General features: G+C 57.2%; 1 protein-coding gene across 7 annotated transcripts in view; it reads right to left on the bottom strand.

The window, feature by feature from the left end:
• Sema4d (semaphorin 4D) overlaps positions 1-26,508 on the bottom strand; it is an 83,435-nt gene that overhangs the window by 40,369 nt on the left and 16,558 nt on the right. For 6 of the 7 annotated variants that reach the window (XM_048800292.1, XM_048800291.1, XM_048800295.1 and 3 more), the window contains exons 2-3: positions 13,501-13,559; positions 1,600-1,938 (exon numbers count right to left, since the gene is read on the bottom strand). In XM_048800292.1, coding sequence (XP_048656249.1) covers positions 1,600-1,699 — 100 coding nt within the window. In that variant the 5' untranslated portion in view covers positions 1,700-1,938; positions 13,501-13,559. Of the gene's footprint in view, positions 1-1,599; positions 1,939-13,500; positions 13,560-13,694; positions 13,878-26,508 lie in introns of those variants that run through there. The other variant, XM_015503947.2, reaches the window with a different exon arrangement.

Raw genomic sequence — 26,508 nt, 5'->3', positions numbered from 1 at the left:
TTTTTTGGGGGGGGGGGGTGGGCAGCAGCTACTAGGGACTGAACTCAGGGGCACTCGACCACGGAGTCACCTCCCCAGCCCTATTTTGTAGTTTACTTAGAGACAGGGTCTCCCTGAGTTTAAGATTTTCTTTTGCAGGAGATGTTTTATTTTGAAATCTATTTTTTTAAAAAATAATCTTTGGAGAATATAGCCCTCAATCCACGAAATTCCCGGTAATCTCCACCACAAACTCCCGAGACGGAGACAAGTAACGCTTTTTCCACTTGTCGGGTGACTGCAGCCAGAGCCACGCAGCGGCACCAGCTCACCCAGTGGTCAGGGCTCACGCTCCTCATCTCCTGACTGCTTCCTTCTGACCGTCCTGACATCCACCCGAGGGACTGAACTGGACTTCCACCTTTTTATTACCAAGTGGGCACTTGGAGGGCTGGTGTTCTGGAAGTGTCTGCAGTTCCTGATGGCGCCTCACCTCCAACGGTCCCTCCGCTGAGACGCCACTTAAGGCCTGTGCGGAGCTCATCCTGAAGTCCCTCCTCGGCAACCCTCCCTGCAGCTGTGACTGATTTTGACTGAGCTGATGTCTCCCTGTTGCTCAATCATTGGCTCTCTATGATCTCGGCCCGTTAAACCAGGTGCCCTTGAGGTCGAAAAGGCATTTGATAAAGGCCCCCAGGACCTTCCCTGGCTTTCCAGGAGCCACTGGGGATGCAGGCCACAGCCTTGCTACCTGAGGTCATCATAGTGCCAGTTTACGGCAGATGCCCAGTCAACTATCACTAAGGTCAAAAATATATATAAAGGAGCCAGGTGCAGTGGTGCACGCCTGTCGTCCCAGCAACTTGGGAGGCTGAGTCAGGAGGATCCAAGTTTGAGGCTAGCCTCAACAATTTAGTGAGCCCCTGTCTCAAAATAACACATAAAAAGGGCTGGGGATGTGGCTCAGTTGTCAAGCGCCTCTGGGTTCAATCCCCAGTGCCTTCCCAACCCCCTCAAAGAAGAGACTCAGGTGTCAACACTTCCTGATCTCCTGATTTTTTTCCCACTGGAAAGAAGGGCCACGCGCACACAGCACGCAGGCCTGACTCGGTGCACAGATGGCCAGTGAGCAGCACCTCGCTCAGCACCCAGCGCTTAAGCTCTCCACCCACTGAGCCAGAGACGGGGGCCAAGACACCTCTCGCAGGGGCGGGGATAACTAAAACCCGAATCAGCAACAGCAAGTGAGAGTCGCTGGTGGGAAGCTGGGATACAGGAGCTCTCCTCGGGGTCAGCCCTGTCCTCGGGAGCCAGGGGGCACACGCTCAGCCGGGGCTCGGCCTCCGAGGTGACCAGGTAGGAGGCGGCGAGCTTCCTTTCGGGGGCCCCAGTTCAGACACCAAGTCAGGATCCCGAGCAAACCCTGTCCGGGCTCCGGTCACCAGAGCAGCCTCTGAAGCCGTCCCCGCCTCAGGCGGTCAGCTGGTACCACAGCTCCAGGGGCAGAGAACCCAACCAGTGAAATGCCGGGATGCCAGCCGTCCACCTGTGTCCACCTGTGTCCACCCGTGTCCCCAGCGTGGGGTCGCCACTGGCATCCACTCAAGCATTGGCTCTCACCTCTGTGCTCCCAGGTGATCCGGGGTATGGGCGCGAAGGCCACCGCCGTCCCAAACACCAGCGCCAGGGCCGCGAGCAGCCCCCCGATGGGGGCATGCATCCTCGTGGGCGGGGGCCACCGGGCCTTCAGCAGCCAAGGCTCATGGGCAGCAGGAGGCTGCGGGGAGCAGGGGTCGGCGGGACGCTGCTCAGAACCGCAGGGCCACAGCCGGCAGCACGGGTCGGAGCCACGGAGCGGCGGGGCGCCTGGGAAGCCGCATGTCCCTGCTGGCCGCTGAGCCGAGGGCTCTCACCAGCTCACCCTCAGGACCCGGGCGTTCCTCAGGCTCCGGAAGGAAGCTACAAGACAAGGAAAGGACATGAGGCCACCCGCCCCCCGGACTGGCTCCACTCCTGCTCAGACGCACAGAGGGACGTGGGTACGTGGGTGGCTCCTGGAGGGACAGCCTGGTGCAGAACCCAGGGGACAACGCTGGACCCACCAGCCACGAGCGTTCCCCACCCTTCCCCACAGCGGCCAGCCCCACAGCGCGGGACGGGCCCAGCCTGGTGTGGACACCAGACCACAGGCACTTGGCCACCGGGCTTCCTTCCTGCACGGCTCTGGGCGCAGCTGGTGGGAGATGAAAATGAGCAGAAAGGAACTGGGTTTCAGCTTCCCCCGGGGACCTCTGCTTCCCCATTCCTGCCACGCTCACCCGGGAACGGCCACAGAAGGACCAGGGCTGCCGGGGCTGGGACACACACCTGGGAGGGAACACTGCGCCCAAGCAAGCATGCACCCGTGTCGGCACAGGTGTGCACACGGGACACGCACACACGCTCATACAGCAACACACACACACACAAAAACACACGCTGGAGGTCTCACCAGGCAGGAGGCACTGATCTACAGGACACAGCTGTCCTAGCTGGGACGGCGGTGAAATGTCCCAGCCTCACTGTGAGAGGCCGTCACTCCAGGGAAACCCTGGTCTTTAGTGCAGATTTGCCCAGTAGGCCGAGCGCCCGTTACAACAGGCCAATGATATTTAGCGAAAGTGGTGAGACTGGAAGCCACGTGTGCCCAGAGTTCCTGAGCCCATCCCTCCCGTCCCCAGCGCACTCCAGTGACGCTGTGGCCTTCCACGCTGAGCGCCCTCCTGTTCCCCGGGCCCTAACTTGGCCGAGCAGAGCCAAGCAATCTACCAGGGAGCCTCGCAGATGGCAACAGGATGGCATCAGGGCACAGACAGGGGCCAGCGGCAGCACGACCCAGATCCCCCTGGCCAGGGCCTCGGGCTGCTGCTGGCTTCTCCGTCCCCAACAGGCCATCGAGTCTCCCTCGTGATGTGATTCTGAGCCCCCCAGGTTGGGAAGGCTGCGACCCCCCCCTCCCCTCTGGGGACAGCCTAGGCCAGGGCTGGTCTTCCCACAGGTCCGACACGGCGGATGAGCTGTGCAAGTCCACGGCTTTCTCACTGGAACTGAATCTGGGAGAGCCACCCTGGTCTTGAATGTCACTCTGGCTTGTTCCTGACCAGTGACATGTTTTCTTCCTGGGCCCACAGCTTGGAGCCACTGAAGTGCCCTGAGCTGGCACTTAGGTAATCGGGCACTTTCACGTCACATTTCACCCCAAACTGCAACGCAGGGTTCTAGGTCCCTTGTCCCCCTTGCAGGGGCCATGTGAGGGTCACAGCACATGCACCTCTGAGCTCCAGGCTGGACCCCCCACATTGTATTCCTGCACCTCAATCAGGCAAAGCCAGAACAAGAAGCCTGGTTCTGCTGACAGCCAGTCCTGAACTCCATGTCCTGGCCCCCCAAAGGGCACCTCCTGTCCCTGCATTCTCAGTGACAGAATCCCGAGCTTCCTTGGGTTGGAGGTGTGCCCAGCCCACCACAGTTCCAAGCTTTCCTGCTTCTGGCTGAAGAACTGTAAGTGGAAGCTATTAGACAGGAGTTCCATGAGAGATCTTCAAAGGAGGCTGACTCAGGGAGCAATTATGTTTCCGTCCTCAGCCCTTCCTCCTCTTGCAGCCAGGAATTCCGATGGGATGTCTGGCGCTCTGGCAGCCATCTCATGATCCATGAGAGTAAGGGTTCCACTCTGTAAATGGCTAAGTGGAAACCCACAAGAGCCAGGGGCCCAACACAGCAGAGACGCTACTTCTGCTTTTTACTTCCAACGATCTGTTCCAGACTCGTTCATAAATGGTTCAACTCTGTCAATGACTTGCTTTCAGATTTTTGTTACCAACAGATCCAATTCCAAACTGACACAACCTTCCTGGAACGCATCCAGCTCACAGCCACCGCAGCCAGGTGATGTTTTCACTATGAATTCAGATCAAGTTGCTTCCCTGGGGACAGCACCTTTCCACGTCTCTCCTGCATCTTCAGTGACGGCTAAGGACAACCTTGGTCAACCTTGTCTGACCTCTCAGGTGTGGGCCCCGCCCACCTGTGAACCCACCAAGGTGGCCCCCTGCAGGCCCTGGGCAGCTGCCCATCTGCCTGTCCACGCCCCCCAGAACATGTCCAAATGCATCCCCCACTGGTTCCTGGGCCTGGGCACTCGCTCTCTGGGTGACCGGCCAGGATCTGGCCACTGAGCCCACCCTTCTCCCCTCTGAGCTCCCACAGGGGCGACGGTCTCCCCAGACGCCCAGAAAACTCACCCCTAACGTACAGGTTCAGCTCCTTCCCAAGTGTCAGGCACACCCATAGCTCCTGGATGTGACAACGTCCTCCCCCAGGTCAAAGAGAGGAAGAGCCACGGGCCACAAAGCCACCGTGAGGATGAGCTGGCGTTGGATTGTCCCCCGGGAGACACCAGACACTGACACACAATCCCACCGTACGCGGCTCTCACAAACGGAACTCGAGCGGGCTGGAAGTCCAGCCCTGACCTGGGGAAGCATGGGGTGGAGGAGGGGCCTCACAGAGGCCACCCGCCCAGGGCCTGGCCCACAGACACCCCGAGGACCGTCCTGCTGCCTTTCGTTCAAGTTCTCCTCGCTCGCCCCAAGGCCAGGTGCAGAGGAGGTGGCAAAGATGTCCACCGGGCTCCCTGAGAGTGCCCGCTACCTCCCAGCTGTCCACCCACCTTCTGGGGCAACTGTCCCCTGGCCTTGGAGGGCTGTGGCCTTTCCCCAGTTCCCTGTGACGGACATGGGCTGTGGGCACAGGCAGCAGCGTGGCCACACGGGCCCGTCCCTCTCGGCGACTCCCCACCACAGGGCCGAGGGGGAGCAGGCGGCTGGCTGGCCGAGGTCTGTACGATTTCTGGTTGCAGACGGAGCCAGGACCCCGGGGCCCAGGAGGAGGGCACAAAGTCCAGGCCACACGTGCCCAGCCCTGGGCAGCAGCCAGCACCCCCAGGCTGGGTGAGCACCAGGCAGAAGCTGGAGGTGCGTCCCCGGGCGGCCAAGCTCCACACGACCCAGACAGGCTGGGGACTTGGGGCAACTCGTGACGCTGCGAGGGGCCACGGCACAGAGCGGGATGCTCTTCTGAGGACTGTCAGGGTGCCAGCCGGCGTGTCACAGGAAGCCAGCGCAATGACAGCCAGAGGCTGGCGGCAGACACACCAGCTGCGCTCGCTCCAGACGCAGGACTGTTACTCAGGCTAGAGAGAAATGCGCCACCAGCCGCGCAGGCCTTACACGGGGCTAAGAGAAGGGTCTGGAAGGGCCACATCGAGACGGCTCCGACCCCATGACAGGCAGCCACGTGTGGTAAAGCCACAGAGGGGGCCGAGGGGAGGGGAGCACAGGGCTGCGGGGCGGTGAACCTGCTCTGCATGACTGCGATGGTGGGCACGTGTCCTGCAGGCGGCACGACACCACGCGTGACCTTGATGGGAACCTACAGGCTATAGACCATGCCGAGGTGTCAGTGACGAGGTGTCAGTGTAGGGTCTTCGACTGTGGCCAACGGGCGGCTCTGCGTCGCAGCAGGGGACATGTGCAGACTTCTGTACCTTATGCTGAATCTAAAGCAGTCCTAAAAGCTCCAGCCTATTAAAAGGAACAACAGGGCTGAGGTGTGGCTCGGTGGCAGTGGCTCGGTGGCACCGGCTCGGTGACAGAGGCTCGCCTGGCACACCCAAGGCCCTGAGCTTAATCCCCAGCACCATGAAACGAGGACAATGATAATAAACAGCCCAAGGAGGTCCTGTGGGTCAGACAGGGAGTGAGCGCACGGGCCCACGGCCTGGACACCAGGACAAGCCCCGGCCACGGAGCCCACAGGCCCCGGTCATCTCAGGCCAAACACCCCAGAGAAGCCCAGTCTCTCCTGGAGGACAGTGGTTTGCAGAGGTCCTATTCTACTCTAGGGGTCCCACGGCACGAGCTAAGCTGGGCTCAGACCCCAGACTTAGGAGATGAGAGACTCTCTCCTGGGAAACTGGGACCGCAGGTCTCCCCTCCAATCCAGGGAAGCGACACAGAAAAGGAGACAAACTGGGAGATGAAAATGGAGGCGGTGGCCCCAATGGTGTGTGGCAGGCCTAACAGCCGGGTCTCCCAGGGGCGTGGCAGAGGGTCCCCTGCTCTGGGCAGGTGCTGATTTCGCAGCGTCGATGCTTTTGTCAGGTCCCAAGGTGACGACAGGAAGGGGAGCCCCAGTGCCCGCCCGGGCATGTCCACCCCATGGACAGGGCAGCTTGTAAACACACCTAACTGCAGAAAGCACGAACGATCACGGCAGTGTTACTGTGCACGACTATTAGGAAGTCATGAGTTCAGGCATTTACCTTCACTTTTTTTTTTTAATCTTTCATTTTTTTCTACCTGGGGACGGACACAACACCTTTGTTTCATCTCTTTACTTTCCTGAGGGCTGAACCAGGGCCTCACACGTGCCCGGCCAGCGTTCTGCCACCCAGCCCCAACCCCAGCCCTCCCTTTCCTTTCCAATGAACTGATTTAGCTTTGGGCCGAAGCGACCTGATCTTCCCCAGCCGCAGCGCTCATACCCCGCGGCGCTGAGCAACATTTCAGACCAAATTGAGCAGAAACCGTAGCCTGAGAGGGAAGCTGTCACCCACAAGCAGAGAAGATGAAACCGAGCTTAAAATGCCACTTTTTGGATGAAAGAAAGAATATGTCCTGCTGCAAGAACGGGGTTCCTGCCAGTCAAAAAATGTGATGGAGATGGAAGAAGAGATAAGAAAGCTGGAGTCCCCAGTCTAAGTAGCACTGGTAGAAAAGAGTGCCAAAAAATGAGGAATTCTCCCAGAAAGAACAAACAGAAAATACCCAGGACAAAGGGCGTGAGTCTTCACAATGGAAGCGCCCAGCAGCCCGAGTGACCAGAGGCCACCCATTTAGACGTATCAAGAAATCGGAGAGCCCTGGGAGGTCAAGAGAGGATCTCCTAAAGGCTCGAGGAACAAAAACTAGTCGCACAGACATCACCGTGGCCCTGCTGAGAGCCAGGAGGCAGAGCTGCCTTGAAACCCGAGGGAGAGGATGTCTCACGGAGAATCTTGAAGCAAATGACTGAGCAGTCAGAACGTCACACAGAAACACGCCTCAAGTGCTCAAGCAGCCTTACCTCTTCCATCCTTTCTCAGAAAATTACTGAAGGATTTGTTCCAACACAACAAGGGGGAGCCGTGTCCTGGGCCTTCTCTTTCAGGAGTCAGGCTGTGCACACGGAGGACAGGCACACACCGTGGAGAGCTGGGGGGTGCAAAGACAGGGACCTCACAGGGGCGCTCGATGGGTCACCCACCACGTCCCCGGGCTTTGTTTACTGAAATGTCTACGGCTCTGGAGGAGTCTGAGGATGAATCAGTAACAGATACACAGATTTAAAAAAAAAATAAAGATGCACACACTGAAAATGAGGCAATTAGTGACCCCCGGGGAACAAGAGCGGTTCACAGATGGAAGTGTGATCAGAGTGCATTATCCCGGCCCAGCGCACGGCCCGGTAACAAGAACTGGACGGCGGAGGGAAGGAGGAGGCAGAGGACCAGAGGATACGACCCTCAACTCCACGCAACACGGTCTCTAAAGGGGTCAAGTCGGGAAATAGGTCAAACCAATTTGATGGAAAAAACCAAAGGCGGTTAGAACAGCTGACACTCGGGGTCTCAGGGCAGCGGAGGTGGGCAGAGAGAGGAGCCTGGCGGGCCCGGCTTTCCGTCACTGACTCTATTGATGGCAGGACATGAATTAAAAGGTTCTGGCCGCATCGAGTAGGGCAGCTCAGCAGGCCGAGGCAGGGTGGCCACCGCGGGAATGTCCTCCCAAGGACAGGAAGAGTGAGCCGGCTGGACAGCAGGTGCATTTGGACAAATGGGATCATTCACCAGGCAGCAGAGCATGCTGAGAGGCCCGGCAGGGTCGGTGTCCAGTGTCAGGTCCTAGAGGAGCCTGCAAGGCCCAAGTGACCTGGCCTGGCCGCCCTAGGACTTCGCCAGCACGCCTGGGCCCCTCAGAGCACCGTGCCCCCCTCCGGGCCCTCTGCATGCAGCTCCCACTTCCTGAACCTTCTCCCCCCAGGGTCTCTGTGCTCCTATAGGGATCCCTTGCTCCAAGGCCACCTCCTTGCCGGCCACCCTCCTCTTCTGCTCTGTGGCTTCCTCTGCACATGGCATATGGGCCTGCACAGTGTCCACCCTCCGGTCCCCCCCCCCCCCGAGGCAGGGCAGGGCTACTCTGCTGCCAGTCCTGCCCAGGCCTGCTGCGCATTTATCTCATCAGCAGATCCGAGACTCCCGGGGTCTAGCCCAGGCCCTGCCGCCTTCTCTAAGGGCCTTTAAAGCCGGCCACAAGGGCCTGGAGAGTCCCGAGCGGCACAGAGCTCCAGGGAGGACTGCGGGGTTCACCTTCTGCCATTAGAAGCCAACGGTTTCAGGCAGGGCACACAAGACACCCTCCGGCCCACTGCCACCACTGCTGGCCTTCCAGGAACAGCGCTCCGTGGCCAGGGCGGGACGCCGCAGGCAGGGCCGCCCTCTCAAAATCGAAATCATGACAGTCGGGTGGGACGCCCCTCTGTGCTGGCTTTCTTGAGCATCCCTGGGAGTGAGGGTTGTGAACGTGCGCTTTGCGGTGACAGCGTGAAATTGTCGCCCTTTGCATTCAGAAAGGACGGCCTGACAAAGGAGCCCATTAGAGAGACGGTTACGAATGTCACTCCCTCTCACATGCGTAATTAAGCGCACCGGCCCACTTCAAATGTCAGAGAGTGGAGCTTGGGGGGTGGCGCGGAGCCCCTGCATCCCGCCTGTCGGGGCCCCACCTCCAGGACCCTGGGAATCAAAGGGGCTGCGGCGGAGAGAAGAGCAGCTCCAGAAACCAGCGGGGGCGGGGCTGGAGCGCGGGGCTGGGGGCACGTGTCTGCATGCGTGCGTGTGCACAGCTCTGTGTGCGGAGGCGTCACTTGTGTGTGTTCCCACATGTGTATGCGTCCATGTGAGCAGGTGCATCTGTGACGACATACGTGCACGTCTATGTGCACCGTGTGAACCTTCTGTGCATGCATACATGCATGCCCATGTGCGCCTGCAGCTGTGTGCGTGTGCAGGACACAAGTGTACATCTGTGCACACACAGGCATCTGCGGGTGCCTGCACACGTGCACATTTGGATGTCATATTTATGTGTCTCCTACACGCTGACCTACATTGCCTCTTGGATGTGGCTCCTCCCTGGGACCTGAGACGGATGGATCACTGAGGGGACACCCTCACTGCCACTCAGAAGGTGCCGGGGCTCCAGCCGGGAGCAGGATGCCGTCCTGATGTGAAGGCACCCTCACCCACATCCCGGGGAAACTGCGACAGGGGACGTCGGGTGAGCTGGGGACACACTGATGTGAGGAGAGGGTCACCTTGGGCCCCCAACCCTCTGCAGACGCCCGGCTGGCGGAGCCTGGCTGGATCCCTGTTCATCTCCCGGGTTTGCCCAGACAGGGCGCGTGAAGGTCCACACCCCTCTGGGCCCTGCGGCCGCAGCGGAGGACACACTCCCACACCTTCCCTGAGCTGTTGGGTGGCAGGGAGGAGGGAGCACCGCGGCCCTCCCCAGACACACCCTGCCCTGGCGAGCCCTGGCAGCTGTTCCCTGCAAGGTCCTGCCCAGGTCCCCTCTGCCTCCCCGTCACAGTGCTGACTTCTCCACGGTGCACGCTGAGGACAAGAAGGGCCTTGTCCCTTAGACTGCGGAACAGGGGTCAGGGGCTCCCTGAGCTGCAAGCTAACCGTTCACTGTTCCAACTTCGGTTTTCCCAGAACCGAGAGCCGATCTCAGCTCTGCAGGGGCATGCTCAGCCCTGTCACGGCCTTGTCCTGGACACACCTAGCAGGGCGGCCGGCCAAGACCGTCTCTGGGACGCCCTCTCACCTCAAGCCACCTTGCAGAAGCGAGCAAGTCACAGCAGGTGTCTGAGAAGCTCTCACGCTTGCTCCCACCCCAAACCCAAGCTCAGGTCCTGGGCACCTTGCTGGACAGGACAGCAGGGAAGGACACAGAGGCTGGGAGGAGGGAGGGACACACACACCCAATCTGAAGGGCATGAGCAGGTGTGTGGCAGGAGCAGGGCTGCCCTGGGGGTGGCAGGAGGCTCCTCGAGCAGGGGCCACCACTGCAGAGAAGCAATCAGTCTGATGTCACCCCACTCTGTGTCTGGGATGAGTGCTGACCATACTGTCTCCCACAGGGTCTGGGTCCCTTGGCGCAGGAGGCTGAGAATTGGAGAAATGATAGCCCATTTCAGCTTCCACTGGCCTAGAGCTCCCCCAACCCCTCCAGGAGGCCAACAGAGGCTCCGAGCAGGGCAACGGCTCCCAGGGACAGCGTGGGTTTGCCCTGGGCAATGGCCGGCCCTCGGAGGGGATGGTGCTAGCCACCCAGCCTGGAAAGGATCATCAGTGCTGTACCTTTGTAAATTTTTTTCCTCGTGTGTGTGACAGTGCTACACCCACGAGTGAACCCAGGTCCTGGGCCGTGCTGGACAGGCGCGCACCACCGAGCGGCAGCCCCAGCCCATGGCACACCTTGCAGTGGTGGCTATAAATGCTGATGTCAGCCCGAAAATTCAGTCTCTGAGTCCTAACCCCAGCGTGATCAGCCCAGGAGGGTGGCGTCCTCACCCATGGGATTAGCGTCCTTACAAAAGAGGCGCCAGAGAGCTGCGCCACCTCTCCTCTCCCATCCCAGTGAGGGCACAGCAAGAAAGTGCCATGCACCAACCAGGAAGGGCCCTCGCCAGCACCGACTATCCAGCGCCTTGAGCTTGGGTTTCCAGTTTGCGAAAGAAAGGGTGGAGGTGAGTTTTTGCTGTTTAGCAGATGCCCAGTTTGTGGCACTATATCACGCACGGCAGCCCGTGCCGATCACTCAACCTGGGGGCCCGCTGAGACCATGGGGATCTCAGTACCAGGCAAAGTATATACCCAGGGAGGTCACTTGAAATGTCCCTGAAAGAGAGGGTAAACTCATGCTTAAGTTTGTTTTAATTGGAATTTACTTCCATTCTTAATTTTCCCACATTATGAAATATTTTGATCTTCAAACATAATTCCACTAACCAGGCGCGGTGGGACATGCCTGTGTAATCCCAGTGACTCGGGAGGCTGAGGCAGGAGGACCACAAGTTTGAGATCAGCCTCAGCAGCTTAGTGCGGCCCTCAGCAACTCAGCAAGACCCTGTCTCAAAATAAAAAAATTAAAACATGGCTGGGGATGTGACTCAGTGGTTAAGCATCCCTGGGTTCAATCGCCAGTCTCCCCTCCCAACCCCGTCAAAAAAAAATTACTCCACTAAATAAATGAAAACTAAAATAAGAGACCACTCACTGATTATCCACAAGGCAGACAGAAATTGAAGACCTCTACCTGCCGTGCTGGTGAAGGTGTGGTACAACGGACTCCTGTGGGTCATTGGAATGACCCCCTTCACCTACGCTCCCATCCCGGCAGTCCTGGGCAGCAGCTCCACGACAGGCAGAGGTCACCCCAACTAGAGGTGATTCCTCAACCAGGGGCGCACCCTAGGGAGACAAGCAGCTGCTGCAGGTGGGCAGGTGGGCAAGGACCACGCCACCACCACGTGCCAAAGCAGGCACTGAGCATCGTGGGAGCTGTGGCCCACGCTGTGAGGAGGTAAGGTGTGCTAACACACACACACCCAGGGAGTGCACACACAAGGATACAGACACACAAAGATACAGCGGCAGACACACAGAGGTGCCAAACATGAGCACACACAGGGACACGCATCCAGCTGTTTACAGACTACCTGGAGGAAAAGGGGCCAGGGGACTCACCTTTTACGTTTGCACTTTAAAAACCAAATTGCATTTTTGCATGTATTGCTTTTGCAAAACAAAAAAAATTAATTCACTAAAACTGGACCCCTCTCTCAACTCTATGGAAGTGTGTTGGAAACCTCAACCCAACACAGGAACGTGCGGAGCGGCCTTCAGCGTCGTCTCCATGTGCGAACCCATTTTTGGGTGCAGGTGGGGCACGCATTTCTTTGGCTCTCATGCATCTATCCAAAAAATGAGCAGTACTTCTTCCTCTGAGCAGACCTCAGGCTTTTTATGACAGCAATGCAAAAAGTAACAGGAAGGGCCTCTCCTCCTGCCCCCCCCCCGCCCCCAGACCCTCCTGCAGCTTTCAATTTCCTTATGGCTGAAGGTTCTGAGACATTTCTTTAAAATAAAGAGGCCAACACAATTCAAAGATAAACCACCCAAGCAGGGAGGAAAATGATACTTGGCACTCAGATAAAAAGTGACCTCCCAGCTGGGCGTGGTGGCGCACGCCTGCAATCCCAGGGGCTTGGGAGGCTGAGGCAGGAGGATCGTGAGTTCAAAGCCAGCCTCAGCAACAGTGACGCACTAAGCAACTCAGTGAGACCCTGTCTCTAAATAAGATATAAAATAGGGCTGGGGATGGGGCTCAGTGGTCAAGTGCCCCTGAGTTCAATCCCCAGTACCAAAAAAAGAAATAAAGTGACCTCCCAAACTGATATGAAGGCCCCCACCACCAAAATGCACCCAGTAATTTATTTAAAAAAAAAAAAAAAAAAGTGCATAAAGCCAGTTCAATACACATCAGAATCACAGCAGTCCCCCTAGAGATGACGGTGCACTAGGTAAAGGCATCCTCCCAAGCTGGGAAATGTGCTCTCGTTTTGGTCCCTGGTGGACCAGCAGCAGAGCCTTCCATAATCCCACCACCAGAGGAAGAACAGGGGACCAGGGACGGTGGTGCCTGCCTGTAATCCCAGCGGCTCCGGGGACTGAGGCAGGAGGATCCGAGTTCAAGGACAGCCTCAGCAACTTAGTGAGACCCTATCTCAAAATGAAAAATAGAAAAGGGCTGGGGGTGCAGTTCAGTGGTAAGGCACCCCTGGGTTCAATCCCCAGTAGGAAAAAGAAAAAAAGGAGGAATATGGAAAGGACGAGGGAAGAGATGGGGGCACGGGCTTTCTTTTGGCTTTCACTCACTGAGCGACTCTGTCTTTGCTCAAAACCAGAAAGGGCATGGCTAGGAACTGACCCCAAACAAGAGTAATAAGAAAATGGCCCCCATCTAGGAAGGGTGTGTCAAGAGCCTCCACTGACTCTCTCCCTACAGCCCCCAGAAGAGGAGAGCAAGCTTCCTGGAGCTCACCCTGGGGTCCACCCTGTGGCCACTGCCACCACCCAGTGGAGAGGGGAACCCCAGAGAAAGGGAGTCAGGAAACGTAATGGGAGAGAAGGAAAAAGGACAGGGCAGCCTCAGGGCTCAGTACCCAGCACCCAGCACCCACCCAGCCCCCACCCAGCCCGGGAGCCAAGTCTGAACTGTGTCCCAAGGGAAGTGCAGGTACCAAGTATCCCCACCCCCAGATCCACCCGAGCCCTCTACGAGGTCTCCTTCTGATTAAAACAACATGATTTACCTGTATCTTGTGCCTCGGAAGACTTCCACTTCTAGAAAGGAGTCCTCAGAACCTCGACTCTGAAAATAATGAAAAACCAAGACAGGTAAGCCCTTGAATTCCCCACCCTGGAGGAAACCCAGCGTCACTCCTCGGAAAGCACTGAAAACACATTCTTCCCACTTTTTAAAACCTCTGGACCCCCCCAGGCTGACCTTCTCACCCAGGACCAACTTGGCCAGTCTTCCGTGATGCAAATGGCAGGGAGGTGGCTGGGCGGCCCCTTCACCAACCCAAGGGGAAGTGTGGTCCCATGGGTCACCTGGCGCAAGAGCCCTGACCACAGCAACTCTCTTGCAAAACAGGTCATTTGAATACAACCACCGTCCCAGTTAGCAGAGTTCAAGTATCCACTGAGCACACCTCATTGGCTAGTAATTTCCCATGTGTCCCTTACGATTCATCTCCACAGGGCCACCGAGGGAGAAACCAAGACGGGTGACACGTACAAGAACCAAACCGAGTCCCTCTTCCTTTTGATTATCTGTCTATGGGGATGGAACCCAGGGCTTCCAGCATGCTAGGCGAGTGTTCGACCACTGGGCTACGTCCCAGCCCTCCCTTTGTTTTTGATGGTAGTTTTTAAGCCAAACAGAAACATGTCCACCATGACGCAAGCAAGGTTTCTGGAACGGGCCTGTTACCCTGCTCAGAGTCCTCCAAACAGGGGTCCCTGGGCCCAGTGATATTACCAACGATCAGAACAAGAGCATGGATCTCATAGGCTTTGCAAACCTGGAGGCCTCGTGCGGGCTGGAGACGGGCGGCTAAGGCGATGCTCCCTGATCATAAATGGCATCTGTCTTGCCCCAGACTCGGAGGCCAGCGTTATGCAGAGGGTGGGGTTTGGGTTCTTCCCTCTTGCCTTCCAAGTGACTACAACCACCGGTGACACCCCAGACCTTCCCCCCAGACCCCTCACTCCAGTTTCTCTGTGTCAGCAAATGACCACTAGGGCAATGTGCAGAAATGGTCACCATCCATCCACTCCCACCCACCCCCAGGGCTGCCAGAGGCAGCAATAGCTGCTTTTTTTCTTTTTCTTTTGGATCGTGGGGATCTAACTCAGGGGCACTTAAGCACTGGGCCCTTAAGCCATCTCCAGCCCTTTCTGAGGCAAGGTCTAAGTTGCTTAGGGACTCACTAAGTGGGTGAGGCCCTCCTTGAACTTGGATCCTCCTGCCTCAGCCCCCAGAGATGCTGGGGTTACAGGCCTGCACCACCAGGCCTGGTACCCTCCCCTGAGCAACTCTGCAGGGGCCTGGCAAGGGCCACGGGCACCCAGAGCTGGAAGCCACTGTTCCCTCTGGAACGCCAGGGAGGCAGGTCTGCACCACGGCTGGGCAGCAGTGCAGTGAGGTCCACCCTGTTGTGGGCATCTGCAAAGGTTCCACGCTGACCCACTCAAATGGGCCTCGCTGTCACTCAGGGAGGGAGAGGGGACAGCAGCGTCTGGAGACAGTGCGAGAAAAACAGGGGTTCATGCATCAAAAAGAGGTTCGGATAAATAACGCGAATGCCACGATTCTGAAACCAAAAAACTTCTCCAAAAGTAAGTACACCTTTGTCACTTTAATAAATAAAGGCCAGACCTAGAACTGCTCGTCCTGTGACTAGACAAGACGGGTGGCCCGTTTGCCATCATTTCACAGTGGAGAAGAGCAAAGGACAGAGGATGGGGAGGCTGGCACATGGAAGGCCCTGGGCTCCATCCCTGCACTGAAGCAGCAAAAATCACCCACAGGGGCGGAGTACCCCGTGGACGTCTAATCCTCCAGAGGCTCCGACAACCCAGCTTGATGACTGGTGTCCCTGCCTCCCGTCCTCCGGCCCCAAGTCTGGGTCAGACATCCAACACCCTGCTTCTAGCCCGAGCTTCTGGGCCGCAGCACACTTCCGGCCTGGGTAAGCCACCCGGGACCCAGGCTCGTCTTCGCCCTTCCCTCAGACATTTTCTGCTTCCTCAACACAAACCCCACAAGCTATAATTAGCTATCACCCCACCAAGAGCAAGCAACAGCAAGACACTCTCTGAGTAATTACCCATCACAGTGGTTTAACTCTGCACCTCCCGGTTCCTGTAACACGAGGAAAAGCACGGCCCCCATCCTGTTCACAGACTAAGGCGAGGTCCTAGGGAGAGAGCAGGGGCCCTCTCCCCCCAGGATGAGCCTGAAGGTCCTCCCCTCCCAGCACCCACAGGAGGCAGGCCAGTGGCACTTAATGACCTTGAATGACAACAGCCGCCTTCATCCTGCCCCTGTTCTGCAAATGCGTGCCCTCCTGTTCCAGCAGAAGCACCCAGGTGTTCCTCAGCCCCTGCAGGAGGGGTGGGGCAAAGCATGGGGCTCTGGGGTCTGGACTACCCAAGCTCCAGGTCTGCTTCTGCAAGTGACTTGGGGAAGTCACTGGGCTCTCTGGGGCTGTTTCCTCATTCAGTTGGCCGTGGTAAGGATCTGAGATGATTCTACAGGAAGAGCTTTCCCTACCACCAGGCCCCTAGAGGAGCACTAGCCAGCGCTAACCACAGTCAACTACGGTCAACTACGCAGGTGGTACTAGCCAGAGTTAGCTACGGTCAACCATGCGGCTGCTCACACCTGCCCTGCGGAGGCTGAGCAAGACATTTTAAAAAGCAGGGTTTGGTCATTAGCACATCTCATCTCTGTTCCCAGTGACCAGGGGCCACCAGCCTCGTCCTACTCACAGGGGGGTCACGGTGCTGAGGCTGCCTGTGTCTGTCCATGCCCAAAGAGTGGCTGGGAAACACCTCTACTGGCTGCCTCGGCTGTGGCTGGGGAGGGGCTCAAGCCCCTCTGCTCAACTACTTCACCCCAGCAGCATGCCACGGGGCACCCTCCGCTGGGACCAGCACTCCAGGACCTGCCCCACAGGGGTGGGGACGCACACTGGAACACACTGCTGCTTCTCACCAACACCACTGCAGCTAGCAGAGTTCAAGTATCAACTGAGCATCCACTGACTGCCGGGCAGACTGGCCTTAAAGAGCAAGGTGAGGAGTGGGGGCCAAGGTACTGCACGTGCACCCTCTGACCCGGCAGCCGTCCACCAGGACTCACTTCATGACGGTTCAAAAGTGACACACATTCCGCAGGACCATACCTGGAATTCTGGTCTTCTCCCAGGCTTGCGATATGTGGGAGATCCTCTCCCAGGATGCTAGGCAGCATCCGCAAGCCACAGCTCCCTGTCAGCCACCCGATGACCTGGGGGGCAGGGGGCAGGGGACACTCTGCAGCGTGCTGTGTGGCTAAGCTAGGAAGGTCAGCAGGTTAGGTGTCTCAAATGCATTATGTACTTACCATAGTTTCAACTTACCACGGATTTATCCAGACATAACTGCATCCTAAGTCATGGGGCATACTTTTCTTAATATGCAAAAGTCATGCCCAGCCCTAGGGTGCAATACTAGGCATGGTTAAAAAGAATAAAGCTGCCATTGGTAAGAGAGGGTGCTAAGACCTACGGTTCCCGGTGGTGTGTGTGGTACGTTCCCACCGTGAAGGCATACGGTGGGTGGCCACTCGCCTGTTCAAAAGAACGATCTGTTACACGAAAACTGAACCCAGGAAGTGAACAGGTCTGGCCTGCCGTGGGGAGCACCTCACCTTTCATAATCTGGATTCTTTAAAACTACCTTAACTCATATCTCACGCACCAACTTTTCTAATTAGAATATTTTTAATCGGAAGCCAGGCTGAGGCAGGAGGACTGCAAGTTCAAGGCCGGCCTGGGCACTTTAGCAAGGCCTTATCTCTAAGTAAAAATAAATAAATAAATAAAAAGGGACAGGGATATGGCTTGGTGGTAAAGGGCAAAGGGCCTTGCTACAATCAATCCCCACTACAAAAAGAGAATATTTTAAACCTGACATCAAAAGATAATGTAATTGTAGAGATTTTCAGAACTCAGAAAAGGCTAGCAAAGAAAACATTTCTGGCAATGTTTTCTCTCTTTTTAATATTTTTTAGTTGTCAACGGATCTTTCGTTTTATTCATTTATTTATATGCGGTGCTGAGGATCGAACCCAGGGCCTCACCCATGTCACACACTGAGCCCCAGCCCCAGCCCCAAAATGTTTTCTTAACAAAGAGGTAATAACTATTAAAAAAAACACCTCCCATTTCTGGCGTCTTCCTAGAGGAACTCTACTAAGTCGATCTCATCTAAATGGCCGTTTTCCCCACCGGCAGGCAGACGTGCATTTCCGGCAGCTGGATATCTGGTTGGAATTTCTCATTCTAAGAAACGAGGGCACGGTTCACGGGCGGGGGGAAGAACGTGCCAGCCCAGCTAAAGAGGGCAGCACCCCAGCCCCATCCAGGAAGGGCAGCCTGATGGCCACACTGGACGGCAGGGCCCCAGTCACTCCACTGTGACCCAACAGGCAGTTTGTGACCATGTCGCTGCCAGACTGAGACCTGAATTTCAAGAAAGAGGAAGGACCTGGGGCCTGTGGGTGGCAGGAAGGAGGTGGGACCCCCACGGGTGACATTAGGTCCCTGCAGTCCTGTGCACCCCACTGCTGACCCCACAGCGCCCCTGAGCACCGCATCATGGCTACTGTTCCATAATTAGATATGACGATGCTGGACGTTCAGGTCACTTCCAATGTTCCACCTAAATTCACTTTTAAAGATTGACTCGAGGACTGGGGTGTGGCTCAGTGGCAAAGCGTCTGCCTTGCGTTCTCAAAGCCCTAGATTTGACCCCCCCAGTTTCAAAACAATAAGACCAAAAAAAAGAACACCACCAAAAATATTTAAAAAATTAAAAAACTGACTTGAATCACCAGCAAAACTTGACCAAGAACGTTTTCTATCCAGAATGTTCAAAGTGACATTTACAGAGGACACCAGGGCAGGGTCACAGGGTGGAGCCTGTTGGGCTGTGACACAGGTTCGGGGCTGGGTCCCATCCCCACAGGGAAAAAGAGCACACGACTCCCTTCATGTATTTTCATGCTGCTTTCTCCTAGATTTTTCCAGTTGGTTCAACTCAACTAATTTTTGAAAATGGAGCTATAAACCACAAGGCGCCTGGCGTAAATATTTTTTATACTTCTTTCAAGGCAATTAGGCACCTTAATTAAGTGCTTGTTTGTTCTCCCCAGAAGGGGGAGGGCAGAGTCCTGCAGGACTGCAGAGTGGTTTCCAAGGCCAGCTCAGACCACCTGCAGCCACATCCCGCTGGGCCACCTCCAGCAGGCCACTGCCCACCCCCACAGTGGCTTCCACAGCACCCCCCCTTCCCCAGCACCTCCCCCACTCTGGCTTCTCCCTCAGCACCTCCCCTCCCCTCAGCTGCTCCCTCTGAACTCCCCCACCCCCAGCTACTACATCAGAAACTTCCATCCTCCAGCCACTGCCCAGCGCCTCCACCTTTCCCAGCTACTCCCCCAGGGATGGCACCGCACCAATGAGGAATCGTCACTTCAGAAGTGGACATTAAATGCCAAAAACAGCAACCCACAACAGCACTGTCCCCCACGACACAGGGGAGGCTCCCACTTGGAGAAAGGTCTGGGCAGAAGCTAGATGACCGCACCCCAAGAGAAACAAGCCTGGGTAAGACGACGGTCTTCTGCGGCCAACACTGACCTCCTCCCTGGCCTTCACTCTGTGATTTGTGCCTACATCCCAAGTTCCCTCTTTAAAACTCACGACCATGACATTAGCCTTGATCACTACCCTCAGCTCAGCGCAGCTTGAATCAGGCACGTTCCTTGGACTCTAAACTCACCCAGGCCCTTCCTTCCAGAACCTCCCGCCAACCCCACCGACCAGCAGTGACCTCTGCTCTCTCCTCCCCGAGCGCTCTCAGGTGGACACCCCAGCAGCCCCAGGCCTTGGGGTCCTCTGCCACCTCCCCTCTCCTGCACCTGACACCCAGAGGGCCAGTCACAGTGGACAGTCGGCACCTCCAGACCACACAGGCCTGAGGTTCTGGGGTTCATAAGGCCCCGCCTCCGTTGTGACGGACCTTCCCAAGCCACCTGCCTCTCTGATGGAGACCCCATGTCCTCCCTCCTCCGTCTCCTTCCCCATCAGGTCCTGAGCAGCCTTGGCCTTCCTTCCAGGATGCCCCCGTCTGTCCTGACCCCACTCTCCCTTCCCTCACAGCCACGTCCCACCCAACAGCACACCCCACCAGGCCTTCCACGCATGGCCGCCGTCTGGCTCCTGCTACTCACCAGGGAGTGAGCACCAAGTCCCAAGAGCAGCTCCTCAGTCTCCCCGGACAGGTCACTCTTGCTTACGGGATGCTTGCATCTCACTAACACCTGGCTCCACCCCTTGTCTCCAGAGCCTGCAGGAGAAGGGCCCAGCCTCCAACCCGATGTCCCCAAGGGTGCCCCACAATTCCCCAGGCAAAGCTTTTCATCCTTCTTGTGCAGCGTGACAACACACCACCGCTAAGACCCAGCCCCCAAATAATGACTAAGCAGTGTCCTGACCCGCCAGGGCCCACATGACCAGGAGCGGCCAACGCAGAGAACCAACCTGCACCCCAAAGACCACTGCCCCCCTTCCAACGTAACATCCCCCTCCGGCCACCACACCAGGGGCTCAGCCCGGAGATCAGGGCCAGCACCGACCTATCCTCTAGGAAACAGAGCCTCCCTTGGCCGGCTTTCAGTGAGCAGAAGGGTATTAACATCCGCCTTCAGGGAAGGTGACCAAGTGACAGTGACCTTTCACGAGGCGCCCTGCTGGATTCTGCATGTCAGGCTGCCAGCCACCTCAGCGCCACGTGGCACAGATGAATGAGCTGTTCCTGGCTCCTGGAGTGTGCACGGAACGGACCTTAATATGCCATAATTCCACACACCCCAACCCCTGCCGGGGCCCAAGCAAAAGGCCACAAACCTGCTGCCCCAACCTTGGGGACCCAGGCACACCAGCTCCACTATGTGGCCCCACTGGCCACCCCCGGGAGCGGCAGCAACACGTCCAGCCCCGTGGCACCGCCGCCCAGCACACCCGCTGAATGCTCTCAGAGCCGTCCCCGTGGGACAGGTTTCATGGCACTCCTGGGACGAGGAAAAACAGGCTCATAAAAGTCCAGCCTCGGTCTAGGGCTCTGGGGACTTCAGGGCTCCCCGGCCAGAAAAGGCGCAGGAGTGGGCTCTGGGCACGAGGACTGCAGGAGGTTTTCTCTTCTGCTGTGTTTTGAGCTGACCCCTGCAACCCGGACCCCTGTCAGCAGCTGCCACCCCCTCCTCCAAGGACCCCTGGGCAGACGAGGCACTTCAGAAACACCTCCCTTTCTCCCCCACTTGCTGGTAGTACTAACACCCCAGAATCTGCTGGGTGTGGTGGCACACACCTGTGATTTCAGGGACTCGGGAGGCAGGAGGCAGGAGGACTGCAAGTTCAAGGTCAGCCTCAGCAACTTAGCAGGGCCCTAAGCAATCTGCGAGACCCTGTCTCAAAATACAAAAATAAAAAGGCCTGGGGATGTGGCTCAGTGGTCAAACACCTCTGGGTTCAATCCCCAGCATCCCCATGCAAAAAATGACAGAATCTTCCAGAACCATGGCCTGGTCTAGGACTGTGGGCCACGGGATGGAACCCCAAGGGGCTCCTGGAGCCCTCCTGTCTGCACAGGGGGAGTAGGATCATGCCATTTCACCAGGGGCCCAACTCTCCTCTAGGCTGGGGTCCTGCCCTGCAGCTCCACACCCAGCCCAGCTGCAGGGTGACAGGAAGCCTCCCCTCACATCATGGTGCGGGCCCAGTAAAAGTGGACAGGCCCAGGTCAAGCAGGGACTTCTTTTTTAAGTCTCAAAGCCACAAAATGCCAGTCTCCCTGCTTTCAAATCTTTAGCAATTCCTTAAAAGTACAGCAAAATGACACAGTAAGCCAGCGTGGTGACCACAGGTTACAGCCAAGACTGGGTGGGCAGGGGCCAGAGCCAACGCGAGGCCCCCCCTTACAGTCCCCTCCCTAGGACACGGCACACCCATTAAACACACCTGCTCCAGCCAATGCTTTCAGGGATGCCAGGTCCATCCGACTTTTAGTGCCGACTTTTAACTCCACGTCACCGCTCTCCAAAGACCACAGGAACTGTGTGTACCTCAGGCTTTGGTATCAGGTGAGCACTGCAATATTGCTTGTCATTTTGAGACTCTGGGTTTTTGCTTTGTTTTTTTTTTTTTTTAATGAGGTCTTGCTATGATGGCCAGGCTGGCCTTGAACTCCTGGGCTCCAGTGATCCTCCCACTCAGCTTCCTGAGTAGCCAGGACCCCAGGCATATGCCACTGCACATGCAAGTTCTTAACCACACTGGAACCAAACCAGCCCACACCCCATCAGCAGCCCACTGCACGGTCACTGTGGCTGGTGGACCCACTACACCCAAGCTCAGCCACCCCCAGCACTGTGACAGGAGGCAGCAAACACTGCTAGCCCACAGCTGTGGCCCTGGGGAGACCCAGCCTTTCCCCAGCAGAGAAGTACCAGTTTCCCTCCCGGCCCTAAGAAAATTACTGTGCAGCTGCTGGCATATTTACGGCCAGAATTTCAATTAGTTTCTAGTTTCCAAAGACCCGCGTGACCCTCGAGCGAAATGTTGTAAGCTGAATATTGGATTAGAGGCTGATTCACTGTAATCCTGTGAATTATAACCAATCCTCTTAGCCCGTTCCCCGTCGCCCTGATTTCTCGCAGTTCATGGGAGCTGATGTTTCTCCTTGACTCACTCACTCACTCCCCAGGGAGTCACAAGAGGCAGGGGACAAGCTAAACCGTGACCTGGAGGGGCCCCGCTAGTCCGCCTGAGCCCCACAGAGTGCAGGGGTGTGCGATCCTGGGGAGTCAGCTCTCCCAAGACGGCAGAAGGACCAAGGAGTGAGCTGGCTGACCCTCTGGGGGAAATGGAGCCCCCGAGGGGAATCACCCACCGCTGTAATCAGGCGGATCACAAATTATGAATCAGGTGGATCCCAGTTCCACGAGTCTGCTCTGCACCCTTCAAATGGAGACTCCCCACCCCCACCCTGGTTGATGGCAACTGGCAGGTGTCCTTCTGTCCGGGTGAGCTCAAAGGCTCAAGGCCTGGACAGTCTGGCCGGGCCAACAGTGACTGTCCTTCCGTGAGACAGCAATTCCACAGGGAGTGAGGGGTCTCCTTTCCCTGAGCCGTGTCACCTTCCAGATGACTCAGAATGGGTAAGGATGGCGGGTCACTCAAGGGGGAGCTGGTGAGTCACTGTCACCAGATTCCAACAGAGTCATCTGAGCTCAACAGCTCTGGCAGGACCAACTGGGTCCGGGAAGGGGGTTGGACCCACAGCTAGGGGACAGGTTAGGAATCACACGTGGATAAGGCAGAGCCGTCTCCTCAAGCCAGAAACACCAGCCTTGGAATTCACAGGAACACACAACTTGGAAAAATCCAAAGAGGTTCTAGAACATTCTTACACCAAGACAGGCGAGGCTGTACCTACAGCTGGACAGATGGCCTGCCCCCGGTCCCTGCCTCAGGACAATGACTGGCCCACTCCTGATGCCCCACAGGACCCTCCCCACCCCCAGCCACCTTGTAGGAGCCTGTGGCAGGAAGCCTCAGTCTCGGGGGACAGCATCCGAGGGAGCAGACTTCCTGTAGAGCCAGAGCCCTGTCAGGCTGGGAAGGAGAGCATTCAGGTGACAGGCCACGCACAGGGTCCAGAGCAGGGGGGCGCAGCGGGTGCTGCTGAGCACCCTCAGGGCCCAGGGTTGATGCCAAGCTCCTACAGGAGGACCCTCCCACACCCCTGGGAGCCGGGAGCCATTACCATCTGTCAGCCCCGTCAAGCAGGTTAGAAAACCAAGGTGACCAAGCCGCTGACCCAGGCCCGCCCGCAACGCCAGGGCAGGCCAGGGAAGCAGAAGCTGGCGCTCTTCTTGTCACAGGGGATCCCAGGAGCCGAGTCAAGTCATGGACACACTTGGGCTGAGCTGTGCTCCTTGAAGTCAGTCTTTTCCTCAAAATCTCCAGTTCACCTCCTAAAGAACGGGTTTCTGGGCCCCAGCTGTCAACCACGGTGGAAGCCAAATCTCAGGGCCGGGGACTATGTGCCCGGCCTTGGATGGCATTCTCTACCCACCCAGAAATCCAGGAGGCACACCTCTCCAAGTCACTGCCCGCTGCTCCTCGGGTCCTCCAGGAACGTGCCACACACAAGCAGCACTGGCCAAAACAAAAAAAAGAAAGAAAGAGAAAAGAAGAAAAGGGAGGTGCACTGGGCAGTTTCTGAGGTTTTTTCCTAGCTCTACAGAAAAAGCCCATAAGAGGAAACAAACCCATTCACAACCTGAGGTGCACGGTACTCAAGTTTCCAGCGGTCACTCTGCCCTGACCTGTGGCTTTGCAGGTGGCAGAGGTCACAAGACTGGCTGAGGGGCACACGCTGAGCGGAAGAGGATGACAAAACACACCAGAAGCATGTGCCGGTGACAGAAGTTTCTGGAACGATTTCAGCTTCAGGAAGGGGGCCCACTCAGAGGTCAGGAAGGACCTCACTCAACTTCAGAACCAAAGGAAGTTTCTAGTAGCACTTTCCCAACTAGCAGCCGGAAACACCCAGCACCCGCCTGCCCGCCCTGCCGAAGCGCCTCTCCTCCAGGGGCTCCGTGCATCCTTCTCCACGCCCGCCCCACGCACGCGCACACAGCCCTGCCACCCAGGCCGGCCAGATGCTGAGTGGGAGACATATGCTGTGACTGCCACTCTGCGGGTGGTGCTCCCAGCACCAGGCGCCAACAGGCCACATCTTCCCAAGTGGAGAAAAGGCAACCTGTGGCTCACCAGGAGGGGGAGACGGGCCATGGCCAGGGGGGAGCCTCCCGGGGTCTGCCACACTCACTTCCATGGCCAAGGATCCCCACAATCCCACCAGTTCCCAAGGAAGTCAGCTCCAGGATGCTCACAGCCAAGGTGCCTTCAAGCACCTCATGCAAATGCACGTCCATCGGGGCCCGTGACACAGGCCAGGCCAGCCGGGGTCCCTTGGCAAGTTCAGATGAGCACAGTGTGTCCTTAAATGCAAAGAGACGAGAAGTGCTTAAGAGCAGGCTCAGGTGATAAACCCAGAACCTGAGGGGCTGGGAGGGGCCGGGCCAGGAGCAGTCCCCGGAACCCTCCCCTGCCTTTGCAAGGGACACCTGGGTCTCAGAGCTGGGACACCAGCACACTCAGAGGAACCACCTGAAGCAGAGATGCCCCATAGAGAAGGCCCCGAATCCCCCCACAGCACATTTTTCCTGCCATCCTGGGAGACACATCTGCACCTCCTTCCGCCAGACACACTGCACCCTTGACACCCGACCGTGAGCTCTGGTTCACCTCCAACGGCTGAGCTCTCTCAAGGGCGGGCCTCGGCTCTCCTTTATAACTGTGGGGCTCTGCTCTGCCCAGCTCTGCCCTGTCCATTCCTCCCCCAAGACAGTCACAGACCGTGGTACCCAGTTCGAGTACGGGGCCCACCCACCCAGCTGTGCAACCAGGGGTGGCTCATTTGGGGTCTATAAGGTGACGCTGGCCTCCAACAGTGCCCAGGTGATAGCATCACCACTAACTACTAACATTAGCAATACTCCATTAAAATCAACTGTGATGGAACACCTTGGGTCAATAATTAAGCTCAACCAGATCATCCTGACCTTCCAAGGACAGCCACCAACTGTCCCAAGGTGGATGCTGTCTCTAGAATGACTTTCTCTGGAAGAAACTAATGAGAGAAAGGAAGAGGTCGCCTCTGTCCTCGGGGCCCAAGGAAATCCAAGTCACACCGCCCAATGGCTCTACTCTCGGCCTCTGACTGTTGTGTCCTACCCTGGGGGCAGCACGTGCTTGCCTGGACAGCAAGTGACCACAGGCACTGTATACCAAGCACCTGCAAAGAGTCCGCTTAGGAACCCATGCGCATGCTCACTGTGGTCTCTGAAAGATCTAAATCCACGTTCTACACCAAGAGCAAGGAAAACCACAGAGGGACGGGCCAGTGGTCAAGGCGCAGAGGGTGGCCTGTGGACACCAGGGCCAGGTGAGGCAGCCCTGCTGGCATGCTGTTGATCTGCATCCCCGTCCCCAGGCAGAATCTGCGGTCAGCCTGGAGTAAGGTCCTCTGCAAGGGACAGAAGCTACTGCCCACCACGGACACCTGCACTCACTTGGTGATCACGTCATTGATTTAACTCTTTAAATTATTCAGTAACCAGAATGTGCTGGCCCCAGCTGTCAAGGAGACTGCCAGGTGTAACGGTGCGCTCCAGGAACCCCAGCTACTCTGGAGTCTCGGACCGGAGGATCATCTGAGCCCAGGAGCTCAAGGCCAGTCTGGGCAACACAGTGAGCTCCCCGTCTCTAAAAGGAGAAAAGAGATCCTCTCCAGTCTCGGCTGAGGCTGCTTCTGGATAACTAAGTTGTAAAGTAGCTGTGAGTAGAGTCCCGGAGAAAGTAAGCAATTGGAGCCCAAGATGGTGAGAGCCATCTGACCAGCGGCCAGGCACAGGGGCTTCTGCCACACCCAGGTTTGTCCATCCCTCCAACCTGGCACCTACTGAGAAGCCCACCAAGCGCCAGCCCACGCCATGCACTGGGGTTCAGTGGGCAAAAGACACTCCTCTGTGTGCTCTCCAAGACACTGGGGATGGCCTAGAGGCAAAGACACTAGTGGACCTCACACAGTCAGCAGGTGACCAGCTGCACAAGAGCTTTGCAAAAACAGCAATGTCCGCTGTGCTCTGGCGGGTGGGTAAACACGCCTGGACCCCTCCGGGGGACTTGGGAGCCAAGACCTGAGGACAAGAGACCAATAACTGATGGTACAAGTTCAAGCCCACGGGGACAGCCACGGAAGAGTCTCGACACCCGGGGTGAGGCGCGTCTGCAGGGAGCCCGCACTCTGCCCTGTCACAGCAACCAGAATCCCTGGTCTTCCTTCTGGGTGGCCGA

The sequence above is a fragment of the Marmota marmota genome, unplaced genomic scaffold (genome assembly GCF_001458135.2).
Source record: "Marmota marmota marmota unplaced genomic scaffold, marMar, whole genome shotgun sequence".
Lineage (NCBI taxonomy): Eukaryota > Metazoa > Chordata > Mammalia > Rodentia > Sciuridae > Marmota > Marmota marmota.
This window is presented reverse-complemented; position numbering and strand designations above follow the sequence as displayed.